Genomic DNA, 13,990 nt, shown 5'->3' on the forward strand with positions numbered 1-13,990 from the left:
TTATCTGTTCTGATCTTGCCGGTACCAATTTAGTCCCGCTGTTAAGTTATCGTACCATCTTTGTTGATGTCTTCCTAAGCTTATTTTTTCTCGCCATGATCTCCATCCCTCCATTGAAAAGCTTATTCATATGTATTATATTGTCCTGTGGCTCTCTTATTTTTAGTCAAGTTGATATTATGTTTTATAAGTTTCAAAATGTTGTGTTGTCATATAGTAGTTAATTAATGTAGTGCAAACATGGCTATAGAAAACTTATTTTATATATAAATATAATTTTATTTTTTTAAATATAATTTTGCTTACCTGAAGTAGTGAAAGCTGCATCACAGTACCTACAAGCGTGTGGTTTTGTTCCAGTATGGGTGTTCACGTGATTCTGAAGGGAAGCTAGGGTCTTAAAGCCCCTCTCGCATACACTACATTTATGGGGACGTTCTTCAGAATGCGATTTCATGTGCCTGGAAAGAAGATACCGTTTGGGGCTGGTATAGTTGCAATAGTTGCACATGTGAGCTTGTGCAACAACTTGGGATTTTCTAGGTAAAAGTTTAACTATTTTACTTTTGTCGTCTTCGTCTGAATCTACTACTCCTCCATCTTCAGCATCATCGAAATCATACACTACAAAGAATTTACAGTTAGCGTTAAAATTATAAAACGTAGGTTAACAATTAAGTTAACAAAACTAATGTGTATCAAAGACGTCTACACTACAATTTTAAATTATTTTCAATTATACGGGGTCAATTGGCCCTGATATTCTACTTACGGAAACTCGTCCGATTGGCGCATGACGTCAGCAACAGAGTAAAGAATACTCCCGTCTATGCGTTCGCAATATGAACGCGAATGAAATTTGAGAATAGTAAAAATGAATGAATTATGATTAGAAGAAACTAAGTGATTTTTATGGTTTAGAGGAAAATTATTAAACTATTTCCTTTCATTTAAATAGATTTTCAGTTAATTGTAAAGTTCCCAGTCTCGATTATATTGGGATACGGAAAATAAAATTATTCATATAATCGATATCTAATAAAATTATTATATTACGTTAGTTGGCAAAAATTGATTATTGGCCTACACATAAGACAATAATATAATCTTTACCAAGGGGAAGAGAATCCCCAAAAATTGAAACCATAAATTTAATGGATTGTTAAAAAAAACAAAATGTTTACTTTTTAAATAATGTATTTCATCAGATGTAAGTGACAGGCTCGGAAAAGACAAAAATAAGTTTTACAAATTTTCATGCCATGCACTTTATTCAAATTGTGTGATTGTGAAACAAACGTACATACAGTAACTATGTAGCAGTTTTTATAATTTTTCGTTTACGCAATGTCAGGTTGTCAAGAGACTTGTTTAATTATTTAATTCGGAAGTACATCCGAGACCTAAAAAATAACTTCTTCACTTTATTAGAACAGTCTACAGTTACACTTTTGGACATAAGGTTTTATAAATAATGTTTAGTTACCAAAATGGAATCACCATTTGTGGAACGAAAAATTGTCTCCAGTAGCTCAATATGACAAAAAAGTGTCTGATGGTTTACATAAACTTCACATCAACCCTCACTCAAATGATCAACCCACGTGTACGTTGAAGAATCTTCGGATTGAATACTGGAGTCTTTCAATTTATGGCAGATATAGCCAGCAAAGTTCTCCAAACCATGATACTCGAGGTCACTAATGTTTTTTTTTCATTCTGACTCTCATTGAAAACTTGAACATCCACAACTGTTTCGTTCTTAGAATCCAGCCTTTGGATCAATTGTCCAGATAATGGTAAATCTGGAGTGTCGTCTGTTTCCACGTTCGAAAATTCGTTCTTTTGTCTTTCCTACCCGTATATAACTTTTATAAAACATAAAAATAAAGCTTTTTGTAAACACTTTATCACGCAGTGATAACGCTCTATATTTATCCTAGCGGATGCGCAGTGGCTTTCTGGACTTAGTAGGAAAAATATTCTACTTCGGATTTTTTGCACAATCTTACTCAAAAAGGACCCTTTTAACAAATTTGCATGTTGCCAAGACCAAAAGTGGGTCAAAAATTTTTTAACTTGTTTTTTTTTTTGTTTTTTCCTAAAATTATTTTTTTTTGCATGGAACAAAGTTTTTTTAGGTTTTTTGGATCATTCCAAACGGAAAAGGTCTTTAGTGACATTTCTCTAAATTTGATAGTTTTTGACATATAAGCGATTAAAAATTGAAAAGTTGCGAAATTGGCCATTTTTAAACCTTAAAAACTATGCGAAAAACTAAAAATTTGAATGTTGCCAAGGTAGGTAGATATTCTTTAAACATCGATTGATGAAATCCCGAAGAGTTTTTTGCAATATAATATTCAAAACTCCTTTGTTTTTTAATTGCTAATCAAGCGTGCGCGACCCTATTTTCCACCTACATGACAGTATGGTGCAAATGAAAGGAATAAATTCGTTATTTCGTAAACCGGCGACTTTACGGAAAAATCCCGAAACAGGTCGATTTTTATTTTAAGTTATGACATTGTGGCATATATGGTATACTAGTGACGTCATCCATCTGGGCGTGAAAGTAGGGGTCGTGTGCTAGCTCATTTGAAAGGTTCTTCAATTCTCTATTCAGTAATATAAACATTTATATAATTATTTATACAGGGTGTCCTTCTACTTCTTTTTTTGTCAAATAATTTAATTTAACCCTTAACTTGGCAAAACAAGAAATACGCAAAATAAAAATTATTTCTGACATTATTTGTTGAAGTGGGTCGTCAATTAATACAGTTTCACTAATAAACTTTTTTTTAACAAATTTTGACTTTGATTTGTACGTGAGTATCTGAATGCACAACGCCAAGAAACCCTAAAACAATATGTGTGTATTACAATACACATTACCAATTTAAGTACTTGTTTTCGAAATTAAAATTAGGTGGAAAAATGAAAGAACACCCAGGGTTGTACTGATTTATTTTACTAACACAAATATTACAATGATTACTTGCTTATATGAAAATCGTAAAAACAATTTCGTTTTGACACAAAACAAAGACGTACGTCACATTTCGTACATTTTATATGTGTTTGGATATTTACACAATTGCGACATCGGCCCTTTGTGGAAAATTGTGGAAGGTGTCCGAAATTATCAAATCTTATATCACCTTCTGGCCGGGGTTGAAATATGGTTCTTATTCTTTTTTTTGGAACAGCGATGTCCTCATTTGAAGGTCTTCCAAGTTTTTTTATTTTTACGGAGCAAGCTGTCGATTATGGAAAAAAGAAATTGTTTTAAAGTTTTTTGTTCTTTTATATCATCAAAATTTATATCATCAAAAAACATTTTAAAGTAATCAATTGGAGATAAAATCTCGTCTGAAACTTGAAAATTATCCTCTTCAATATCTACTGGGTAGCTAAAAGGTTCCTCTGTCCATCTGTATATTTTCGCTTTCTTGGTTTTGTTTTTCTTTTGCCATTTTTGTTGTTGTTTGTTCTTTTTTAAATTGAGAGGTTTATGATCAAGCTCATCTGCTAAGGTTTCATCTACAACATACGCAATACGCTCATCTAGCTCGTTGTTTTTAGCAACTTCTGCATTTTCTACCTTTTCATTGTTTGCTTCGTTTTCCAAGATCTCCTCGTTTTCGAGCAATATATTCGATAAAATAGTAAACTTAAATGAATTTTCTAATATGCTAAAGGGGCGGACGGTAACATAATATATTCTTCATTATCACTTTCAATATCGGAGTCAATATTTCTATTGGGAACTAAAATATTATACTCACAAACCTCCTCATCATTTATTTGTTGAGTTGCTAATTGTATATTCTCTTTGTTCTGTTGGAAGCCATAATCTGAAACAAAGACGACCTTGAAACTAATACCCAGCGCCCATTACTAAAACTTATTGGAATACATTTAAATAAAATCATAAAATATATTAATTTTATACAGTTAACAATTCAACGAGTACTACCCTGGACACCTATTACTCCTCGTTCTTATTTAAATGGTCTAAAATGGGCAGTGTGTATTTAAATTTACATTTATCGTTGTTCGTGTTATTGGCGATGTAAATTTAAATACACATGTTTTTTAGACGAACCTCACATTTTATCAAACATCTAAATTACGAAACTATTGACATATTACTAAAGGACAATGCTTACCTTATTCGATTTTATTCACAGAATTAAAATAACTTTACAAATCGCCACAAAAACTACCATTATCTTGGGAAAAGTTGGTAAATTGAACCCGGCCAACGGTCGTCACAGAACTAACCTATACAAAGTTGACAAATTTATTCCCGCCAAATATAAAAATTGCAACAGTGTAGTTACCTGTACAAAGAACAGGGGTGTATCGAAATACACATTACAATATCTACGCAGATTTGGAGGTTTAAACTTTGTAAAAAAAATCTAAAATAGGTGAGTATTAAGATACACATTGTCAAGTTAAGGGTTAATAAAAAATTTTTGGAACCCCTGTATAAATAATTATGTAATTGTTTACATTACTGAATAGAGAATTGAAGAACCTTCCAAATGAGCTACCACAAGACCCCTATTCTCATTTAAAAAAATGATCGATTACGTCATAACGCCCAGACGGATGACGTCACTATTATACCATATATGCCACAATATCATAACTTTAAAATAAAAATCGACCTGTTTCGGGTTTTTTCCTTAAAGTCGCCGGTTTACGAAATAACGAATTTATTCCTTTCATTTGCATCATACTGTATACACATGCAACGGTGGAAAATAGTGTCGCGCACGCGTGATTAGAAATTAAAAACAAAGGAGTTTTGAATACTGTATTGCAAAAAACTCTTCGGGATTTCATCAATCGATGTTTAAAGAATATCTACCTACCCTGGCAACATTCAAATTTTAAGTTTTTCACATAGTTTTTGAAGGTTAAAAATGGCCGATTTCGCAATTTTTCAATTTTTAATCGCTTATATGTCAAAAACTATCAACTTTAGAGAAAAGTCACTAAAGACCTTTTCTGTTTGGAATGCTCCAAAAAACCTAAAAAAACTTTGTTCCAAACAAAAAAAAATAATTTTAGGAAAAAAACAAAAAAAAAACATTTAAAAAATTTTTGACCCACTTTTGGTCCTGGCAACATGCAAATTTGTTAAAAGGGGTCCTTTTTTAGTAAGACTGTGCAAAAAATCCCAATCGGAATATTTTTCCTAGCGGATGCGCAGTGGCTTTCGGGACTATAGACTTTACCAGAAAGGTTTCAGTCGCAGAAGTAAGGAATTTGTTACAGTGGCTCTTCACGCCAATTAATATTTTTCCAAGATAATTTAAAGATTTTTAAAGTATTTGTTTCATATTCCTTCAGGTACACATGCATTTACTATTTATATCTTTTAATGTTATTATTCAACATAGCAGTAGAAGAAACAGCCAAGGCAACCAAAATTAAAGGAACTACAGCCCACTCCTCATCACAAATAGTTGCATATGCAGATGATATAGTCCTTATGGGAAGAGAGAAGGAAAGATTAAAAGAAGCAGTAACAATCCTGGCAAAGGAAGCACGGAAAAGAGGTCTAGAAATTAACGAACGAAAAACAAAATATCTACTCTGCTCTAGAAGAGAAGATTACAGGACGAGAGAAATCAAAATAGAAAACTACACTTTCGAAAGAGTTCAACAATTTAAATATTTGGGAGTAATAGTGAATGGCCAAAATAAGAGAAGTGAAGAAGTGACAGAGCGAATACTAGCAGGTAACAAAACATACTGGAGATATCATAGGCTAATGAAGGACAAGAACTTATCCAGAAATACAAAACTGAAAATATACAGAGTTGCAATCAGACCAGTAGTTACGTACGCAGCTGAGACAATGTGCCTCACCGATACAGATAAAGAAAAATTGAGAATATTCGAAAGGAAAATCCTCAGACGGATTATGGGCCCGATAAGAATGAACAACTGAGAAATAAGAAGAAGAATGAACCATGAACTGAGAGACATAATAAAGGAAGAAGATATAATTAGATTTATTAACGCGCAGAGGCTGAGATGGCTGGGACACATAGAGAGAAGGAAAAACGACCTACTGATTAAGATCACCAGATGGAAACCAGAAACTGAAAGACCATGGGGAAGACCCAGAGAGAGATGGGAGTACCAGGTCATGAGAGATATCACAATTGTGGAAGTGAGAAACTGGAGGGAACTATGCACATATCGAAATGAGTGGAAGAAAATTGTAACGAAAGCCAAGTCATACTTTGACAACACACAAGTGGAGTGTGTAGTGATTCACCGCAATAAGCGAATCAGAGAGCTCTAAGTAAGAGCGGCAAACATTCCATCCGGAATGAAGAGCCCTGATGATGATGATCTTTTAATGTAATAATCTATATGCGCATATACAATACAAATGGGATGGCTCCAAATTCTTTTATATGGTGATTATTTGATACTGTGACAATTTTAAGAATTATTATTTGAATGAAAAAATTCACTTACCAGTCATATCTTGTTCTCCGTCAGTCTGATCTCCTTCTTTAATATCCAAGGGATCTTGAACGATAAGCACATAGCTAAGTTCGCCGGAATTATTATCAGATGGTACTACTGTCACTCTTTGGTATGCATTGCCGGAACTAATCACAAACTGGTTATCTTCACTTTGTTGGATAATTTGCTACAAAAATAAATATAATTTTAATTAACTATTTTTAATACGAAATAAGGCACAATTTTACTAAAAAAAATGATTTTATTAATATTTTTTGTATTTTGATAACGGCATCCGATTTGGACGTCGAAACGTTAGTATAATAATTTTTTTAGTAAAATTGTGGCTTATTTCCCATTAAAAATAGTTAATTACAAAAATACCACAAGAAAATAGCTTCAGAACAAAAATATATATAAAAAAAAGTATTAATATAATTAAAATAATCGAAAATCTTACTGAAACAACTCTTTCAGCAAAAATATTTAACAGAAAAATACAACAAAAAGTAGTAAACAAAAAATAAAAAGCTTATCTTGTAAAAGGTATATTTAAAATTCCTAAAAAGGGCTGTATCACAACAAAACGTTCCAATATTCCATCATCAGTGTTATCACAGGTTTACATGCTTTAAGCCACCAAAATGTGTAAAAACCCTTAAAAGGATGTTACAAATACTTCCAGATTCACCCCTGGCATCACATGACATCAACCATATTGCTAGTTGTCACCTAAACTCTGCCATGTAAGGTTCTATCTACAATTTTCCAACCAATATGGTTGATGTCATGTGGTGCCAGGGGTTAATCTGGAAATATTTTTAACATCCTTTAAAATCAGATAATATAATGTATTATATAAAATCATTTTTGACACAACGGGGAAAGATGATGAAGAAATAAAGAGAAGAATAACACAATCCAGAAAAACAATAGGTTGTCTAAACAGCGTACTGTGGAGTCATGAAATAGGAAAAAGAAGAAAACACAATATCTACGAATCTCTTATTAAAAGCAGTCTATTGTACGGAGCAGAAACTTGGCGGATAACCGAAAACAACAGAAGAAAACTGGAGGCAGTAGAAATGGACGCTTTTAGAAGATCAGTAGTAGTGTCACGCAGAGAGAGAATACGTAATGATGAGATAAGACAGCGAATGGGGGTTGACGGCTCTTTAACAACAGACATAGAAAGAAAACAGCTGATATGGTACGGACACGTCCAGAGGATGGATAACTCAAGACTCCCTAAAATAATTATGCAATGGGTACCACCAAACCGCAGAAAGAGAGAAAGACCCAAGAAATCTTGGAGAGAGGGAGTAACGAAGGCGATGAGCGCAAAAGATCTTAGAGACGGCCAATGGGATGATAGAGTGTCATGGAAATTAGGCATCGGACAACGTCGCAAGACGTTTTAAACCCGATTGATATATACAGGGTGTCCAGAAACTCTACCGACAAACGAAGACAGGAGATTCCTCGGATAATTTTAAGACAATTTAACCCAATTCACCTAGTCCGAAAATGCTTCCTAAGCGAGCTAGAGCTGTTTGAATATGGCGTCTTGTAATTAGTTTTTCTTAAATACCTCCAAAAGGCTTATATTTAAAAAAATTAAAATTGGTATGCGTATTTATCTTCCAAAGATAAATCGATTCCATCCATTGCGAATTCCTAGTACCGGTCATAGGCGTCCGTTTTGGCTAGGTTAACGGTTATTTTATCGCATAATTTTTTTGCCTTTAACTTTTCAACATTTTTGACACTGGATTATTAAATTGTGAAATATTGTAGTACTAAAAGGTACTCTTGTCTTAAGTCCTTAGGACACACCGTTTTCTTGAAAAATCAATTTGAAAATTTTTCGTTTTTGAATTTCAAAAAGTATTTAAAAAAATTTTTAAAGAAAAAACGGTGTATTTTACCAACTTAAGGCAAGAGTAACTTTAAGTACTAGAATACCTCATAATTTAATAATCTAGTGTCAAAAATGCTTAAAAACTAAAGACAAAATGTTATGCGATAAAATAACCATTGACCTACCCAACACGGACGCATAAGACTGGTACTAGAAATTCGCAATTAATGAAATCGATTCATCTCTGGAATATAAATAAACGTACCAGTTTTCGTTTTTCTAAATAGTTTCTTATTGAATTTTTTTTTTTTGAAATTCAAAACACGAAAAATTTTCAAATCGATTTTTCTAGAAACCGGTGTATTCTATCGACTTAAAACAAGAGTACCTTTTAGTACTAGAATACCTCATAATTTAATAATCCAGTGTCAAAAATGTTGAAAAATTAAAGATAAAAAAGTTATGCGATAAAATAACCGTTGCCCTACCCAACACGGACGCCTATGACCGGTACTGGAAATTCACAATGGATGGAATCGATGTATCTTTGGAAGATAAATATACGTACCATTTTTCGTTTTTATAAATGCAAGCGTTTTGCAGGTATTTAAGAAAAACTAATTAAAAGACGCCATCTTCAAAGAGCTCTAGCTCCCTTAGGAAACATTTTCGGACTAGGTGAATTGGGTTAAATTGTCTTAAAATCATCTGAGGAATCTCCTGTTTTCGTTTGTCGGTAGAGTTTCTGGACACCCTGTATAATATAATGTAACCCCAACTGTTTAATATCAATTTAAGGGTTTTTACCCGTACATTTTGGTGGCTTAAAGCATGTAAACCTGTGATAACACTGATGATGGAATATTGATTCCGAAAACTTTTTGTTGTGATACAGCCCTTTTTAGGGATTTTAAATATACCTTTTACAAGAGAAGGTTTTTATTTTTTGTGATTTATGGTATACAGCCAATACAGGAATTTTTTCCTTGTGATATTATTTATAGTAAACACTATAAAGTAATGTACGTAATAATAATAATATGATAGATGGCATGACAGAAAACATCAGAGCAAAAAGAAAAGAGTCCAAGGAGTCAAGAACAGAGCAAACAGACTAAATAGGCAGATCAAAGGCGAGCTCCAAAAACGCCTGAGCGAGAAATGGGACAAAAATGCGAAGTAACAAAAGTAAAACCATGGACCATGTGTGGAAACTACAGAAAATCCTAAGAAATTACAGGAAACCAATGGTACCTTTACATGAAGAAAACGGCATAGTATACACCACCAAAGACAAGGCCGAAGTCATTAAAACAGCTCTAGAAAGACAGCGTTCCATGAGCTACCCTACCACCAAGAAAAAGACTCTGACTTTGAAGAGAAAATCTAAGAATATTACCACTACTAAGAATACGATGTGAAACACTTATCCTCAAAAGAAGTAAGCGACCTAATCAGGAAAACCTTACTTAAGAGATCACCTGGACTGGACGAAATAACCAACAGGAGCCTAAAATACATCCCAGCTAGTGTTGCCACGAGACGAGACGAGACGAGACTTTCACTTAGTCTCGTCTCGTCTCGTTAACTCGAGACGAGACTAAGTTAAAGTCTCGTCTCGACCTAATGCAGTCTCGTCTCGTCTCGTCTCGTCTCGTATGGTCTCGTCTAGTCTCGTCTAGTCTCGCCCAGTCTCGACTAATGATTTTTATTTCATTCCCACATTTCCACGTATGAAGTACAAATTGTCATATTCTCCGAAAACCCGCACAATCTGTTTCTATGCTTTATGGCGGAAGCACCCGCTAGAGACCGTCTTAAATTGCATCAATAATGCAAAGTATATTGTAAATTCTTCTCAACCTTCCTAATGCGACTGGCCTGTACTTGCAATTACTCACTGGTCTGGCCCTTTGGCGGTAGGTCATAAACCACACCAGCTTGCAGATGTTGCAGATGGGAATTTCCCAGGATAGTTTATGTTTCTGTTTCCTGTGTTTCGTCTACCTGATAATTCGATGACTAACCGCATGGGTCCTTCTCTCTTAGCTACTTCTTATCTTTTGGGTTCAAGTCTCAGTCTGTTTTTAGCTCTTGCAATCGCAACAATTTTTCAATCAGCGAATGCGAGTGCGAATACGTCGAATACGCGTGTTACATATTGATTGTAAGCATTTTTAATGTGTTTTACAACTACGGTATATATATTGTATTGTGTAGAGTGAATTACAACAATGAAACGAAGTGCCAGGATTGAATCAACCACTGTAAAACGTGCAAAACCACTAGTTGGAGACGAAGCTGCAGACGAGATTCTCGAAGAACAAGATCCATATTGTGCTAGTGATGACAGTGACAAAGACAAAGATTTTGTCCCAGAGGAATGTGAAACCACGAGCATGTCGTCCAGTTCTCAGTCATCAGTTTTTCCGGAAGATGAATCTTACTCCAGTGCTTCTACATCACGTGTTAATGCCAACTCGCAATCAGAAAAATTTAAAAATCTCTTCGCCTATTTGCACAACAATTTGAACCAAAAATATGCAGAGTGTAAATTATGTAAACTGCAGGGCAAAAATGTTCAGTTAAAAATGAAACAATCAAACACGAGTGGATTAAAGAAGCATTTACGAGCTCGACACAAGAAGGAATTTTCTCAACTATATCCTGCCGACAACACACATGGAAGAGGCATAAATGCAGCAGCATCGACATCGGCTATCAAACAGCAAACAATCTCCAATATGTTTCGGAGTTCTCAGCATCAGGTAAGCCAATGTTGCCTTTCTTTTTTTTTTCGTATCCTTACTATTTGATTTTCTAATTAACGGTAACTAGTCACGGCCTCATCGTCTCTGCATAAAAATTCAAAAATTATTAAAAATACATAATATCAATTGCCACGTAAGTCTGTAAATTCAAAAAGTCAACAAATTTTATTATTTTATTTTACGTTTATCGATTATTCAGAATGTTCGGTTTAGGCACTTGGCAACTTCGTTATTTTAAAAAGAACACCATGTACTTACATATATTGGGTAATTCCGGGGGAGATGACCACATTTTCAAAAGTGCCAATATTTTCTTTAATACGCTTAATTAATTAAGTTATAAAATAGCAAACTACGCAAACTTTATTGCACATTTCATAAACAAAATCAGAATTCTAAAAAACAACACATAGTATTCAATAAAAAAACATAAACAAAACGTTCTAATGGTCCAACTAACCCAACCGTTAAGGGTTACATGAACCACCATATACGGTCTAGTTGGACCACCTAGGGTGAGACGGACCCCAAACAGTTTTTGGTAAAACAGGGTAGACACTTTTTTCTCAAAATAATTTTCCCTGACTTTTCCAGACTCTCTCTTCCAGACGATTTTTCAACTTTTCCCTGACTCAATGATAATATTTTTACAAGGGTTGGCAAATATAATGATATTTATATAAACATCGATATAACATTATACATACTTAAAGAATATTTTTGATAAATATCTGACATTTTATATCCAAACTAATATGATTGTGTACGCAGTGTAACGTAACAAAAAAAATTCAAGAAATAAAGCAAATTTAAGACTTAACCTTAACTTAACTTAAGCACGTAAGAATCTAAAGCAAAAATTTCTAGTTTACCTTAAAAACAGAAATTTGATAGAAGTTTAACAAGTAAAAATTTATAATTTTGAAGTATAAATTTCCAGTTTAGTTTAAAAGTGTATAATAGTTTAGTTGTTGAAAAGTTATTAAAAGTTCCGACTTTAAAAGTAGAAATTTCGTCTTTAAAACTGAAATTTCTAATTGAGTTTAATGACAGGAAATACTAGTTGTTTAAAAACAGAAATTTGTATTTTAGTTAACTTTAAAAAGTCATTATCAGATGTTTAGAAATGAAGTGTGTAGTTTAAGTTTAAATGTAAACATTGCTAGTTGTTTTAAAATGGCAATACCTAGTTTAGTTTAAACCAAAAAATTCTAGTTCAAAGGCAAAGTAGAAACTTCTATTTATTTTTACAAGTAATGTAGTAACTACTCTTCTTGCATATTTCATACACGAAGCTTCCTTAATTATTGTTCAAGGTACACTATACATGACGCAATTTTTTGATTCTAGTTTCATCAAACTGCATGTAGCCGTTTCGTCGGAAAAAAATCGAGAACCTAACGAAATGCATTGGCGCCTATATGGGCCATTCGATCTTTGTCAGGTCGTAACTCCGTTTGAAGTGCGGCGAAAATTAATTCGGTCTGCCGGATTTTGTCACTTATCACTCGATATCTCGAAAACGAGGACTCAAATGAAAAACTTCGTCCCTTACAAAATTGTAGCCCGAAGGCTTCCGATGACAACGGTGCATTATTTACATTTTTTGTACAAGTAATAACCTAGGTACCCACCTAAGTTAGAGGTACCTACCCATTTACTAGTAAATGGCAATTAATAGATGTACGTTATAGTAGCAAATGCGTTCGCAAACCCTTATTCGCACACCTGTATTCACTTTTCAATTAGTTTGGATTTTATAAATGGAAACAGAACCATTGTCAAACGCTTTAAAGTTCCTTATCACTCTAAAAGTTGGCCGCTATAACAAACATCACTGCTGTTATTCATAGGAATTTTTCATTCAAATATTTATAACCGTTGCTATGACTAATTTGCAATAGTAATTATGTTGGTAACTATTACTACAATAGATCCTAACCAGTACTATCCAAATTGCGCTCACAACAACAAGCAATTAGCATCATTTACTGCAACGTAATGCACTGAAGTAATGTAGTACCTTCTCTTCTTTGGTATTTCATTCTGTAATACACGAAACTTCCTAAATTATTGTATATTCCACTCCACCACTTTAATAGGAAGGCAGTTTTTATACAAAAACAGTAGAAACAAATTACAATTTGCTTGCTACAAATTTGCGCCACAAATTTCTCACACATTTTTTTCCGTGTAGTTTTAATAATAATTCTTAATTTGCAATACCCAACTGTATGACTGTAAAATGAAAGCAACATTTATGCTCTGTGCAACGCTGATGTGCTCACTTTTTAACGTTTCTTCATTCATTTCCAAGGTGTTTCGATGTTACAATTAGGAAGGGTCTGTAAGCGTAATTTTTCCCAAAAAAACCGGTAAAACGGTAAAAGTTAGTAGACCCTATCTTCCACGTATGCTTATCAGAGCCTGAATAAAATTCAACGAGCAACTGAAAACTGAAATAACATGTAGGGTGCACAGCCCCAACCCGAAATTCTGTACAGTCAAAAATACAGGGTGTCCCTGAAATAAGCGGCATAAATTTAACCACAGATTCTATGGACCAAAATAAGTCGATTGAAGCCAATTTATCTGTATACAAAGTTGCTTCGTTTGGCCGTGAGAGGGCGCCAAAGTTTATTTTTGTTTTTAGTTTTTCTGTAATAATTCATACGCGGATCGTTAGATTTAGATGAAAATGAAACTAGATACCTGGATACTGCTTAAGATGCTCTAACATCTGATATGCATATCAAGGTCATTTCGATGCGATAAGGGTATAAACCACCCCCACCCTAACAGAAACCGTGGTATAACTTTTTTATGGATTGGACATTCCAGTCAATATTTTTTC

General features: G+C 33.8%; 1 protein-coding gene across 3 annotated transcripts in view; it reads right to left on the minus strand.

Annotated features, from left to right (window-relative positions):
• The window catches only part of LOC126890634 (transcriptional repressor CTCF-like), a 97,903-nt gene that overhangs the window by 43,110 nt on the left and 40,803 nt on the right, over positions 1-13,990 (minus strand). For all 3 annotated transcript variants that reach the window (XM_050659722.1, XM_050659720.1, XM_050659721.1), the window contains exons 4-5: positions 6,514-6,691; positions 307-624 (exon numbers count right to left, since the gene is read on the minus strand). In XM_050659722.1, coding sequence (XP_050515679.1) covers positions 307-624; positions 6,514-6,691 — 496 coding nt within the window. The remainder of the gene's footprint in view (positions 1-306; positions 625-6,513; positions 6,692-13,990) is intronic.

This window comes from Diabrotica virgifera, chromosome 8 (assembly GCF_917563875.1).
Source record: "Diabrotica virgifera virgifera chromosome 8, PGI_DIABVI_V3a".
Taxonomy (NCBI): Eukaryota; Metazoa; Arthropoda; class Insecta; order Coleoptera; family Chrysomelidae; genus Diabrotica; species Diabrotica virgifera.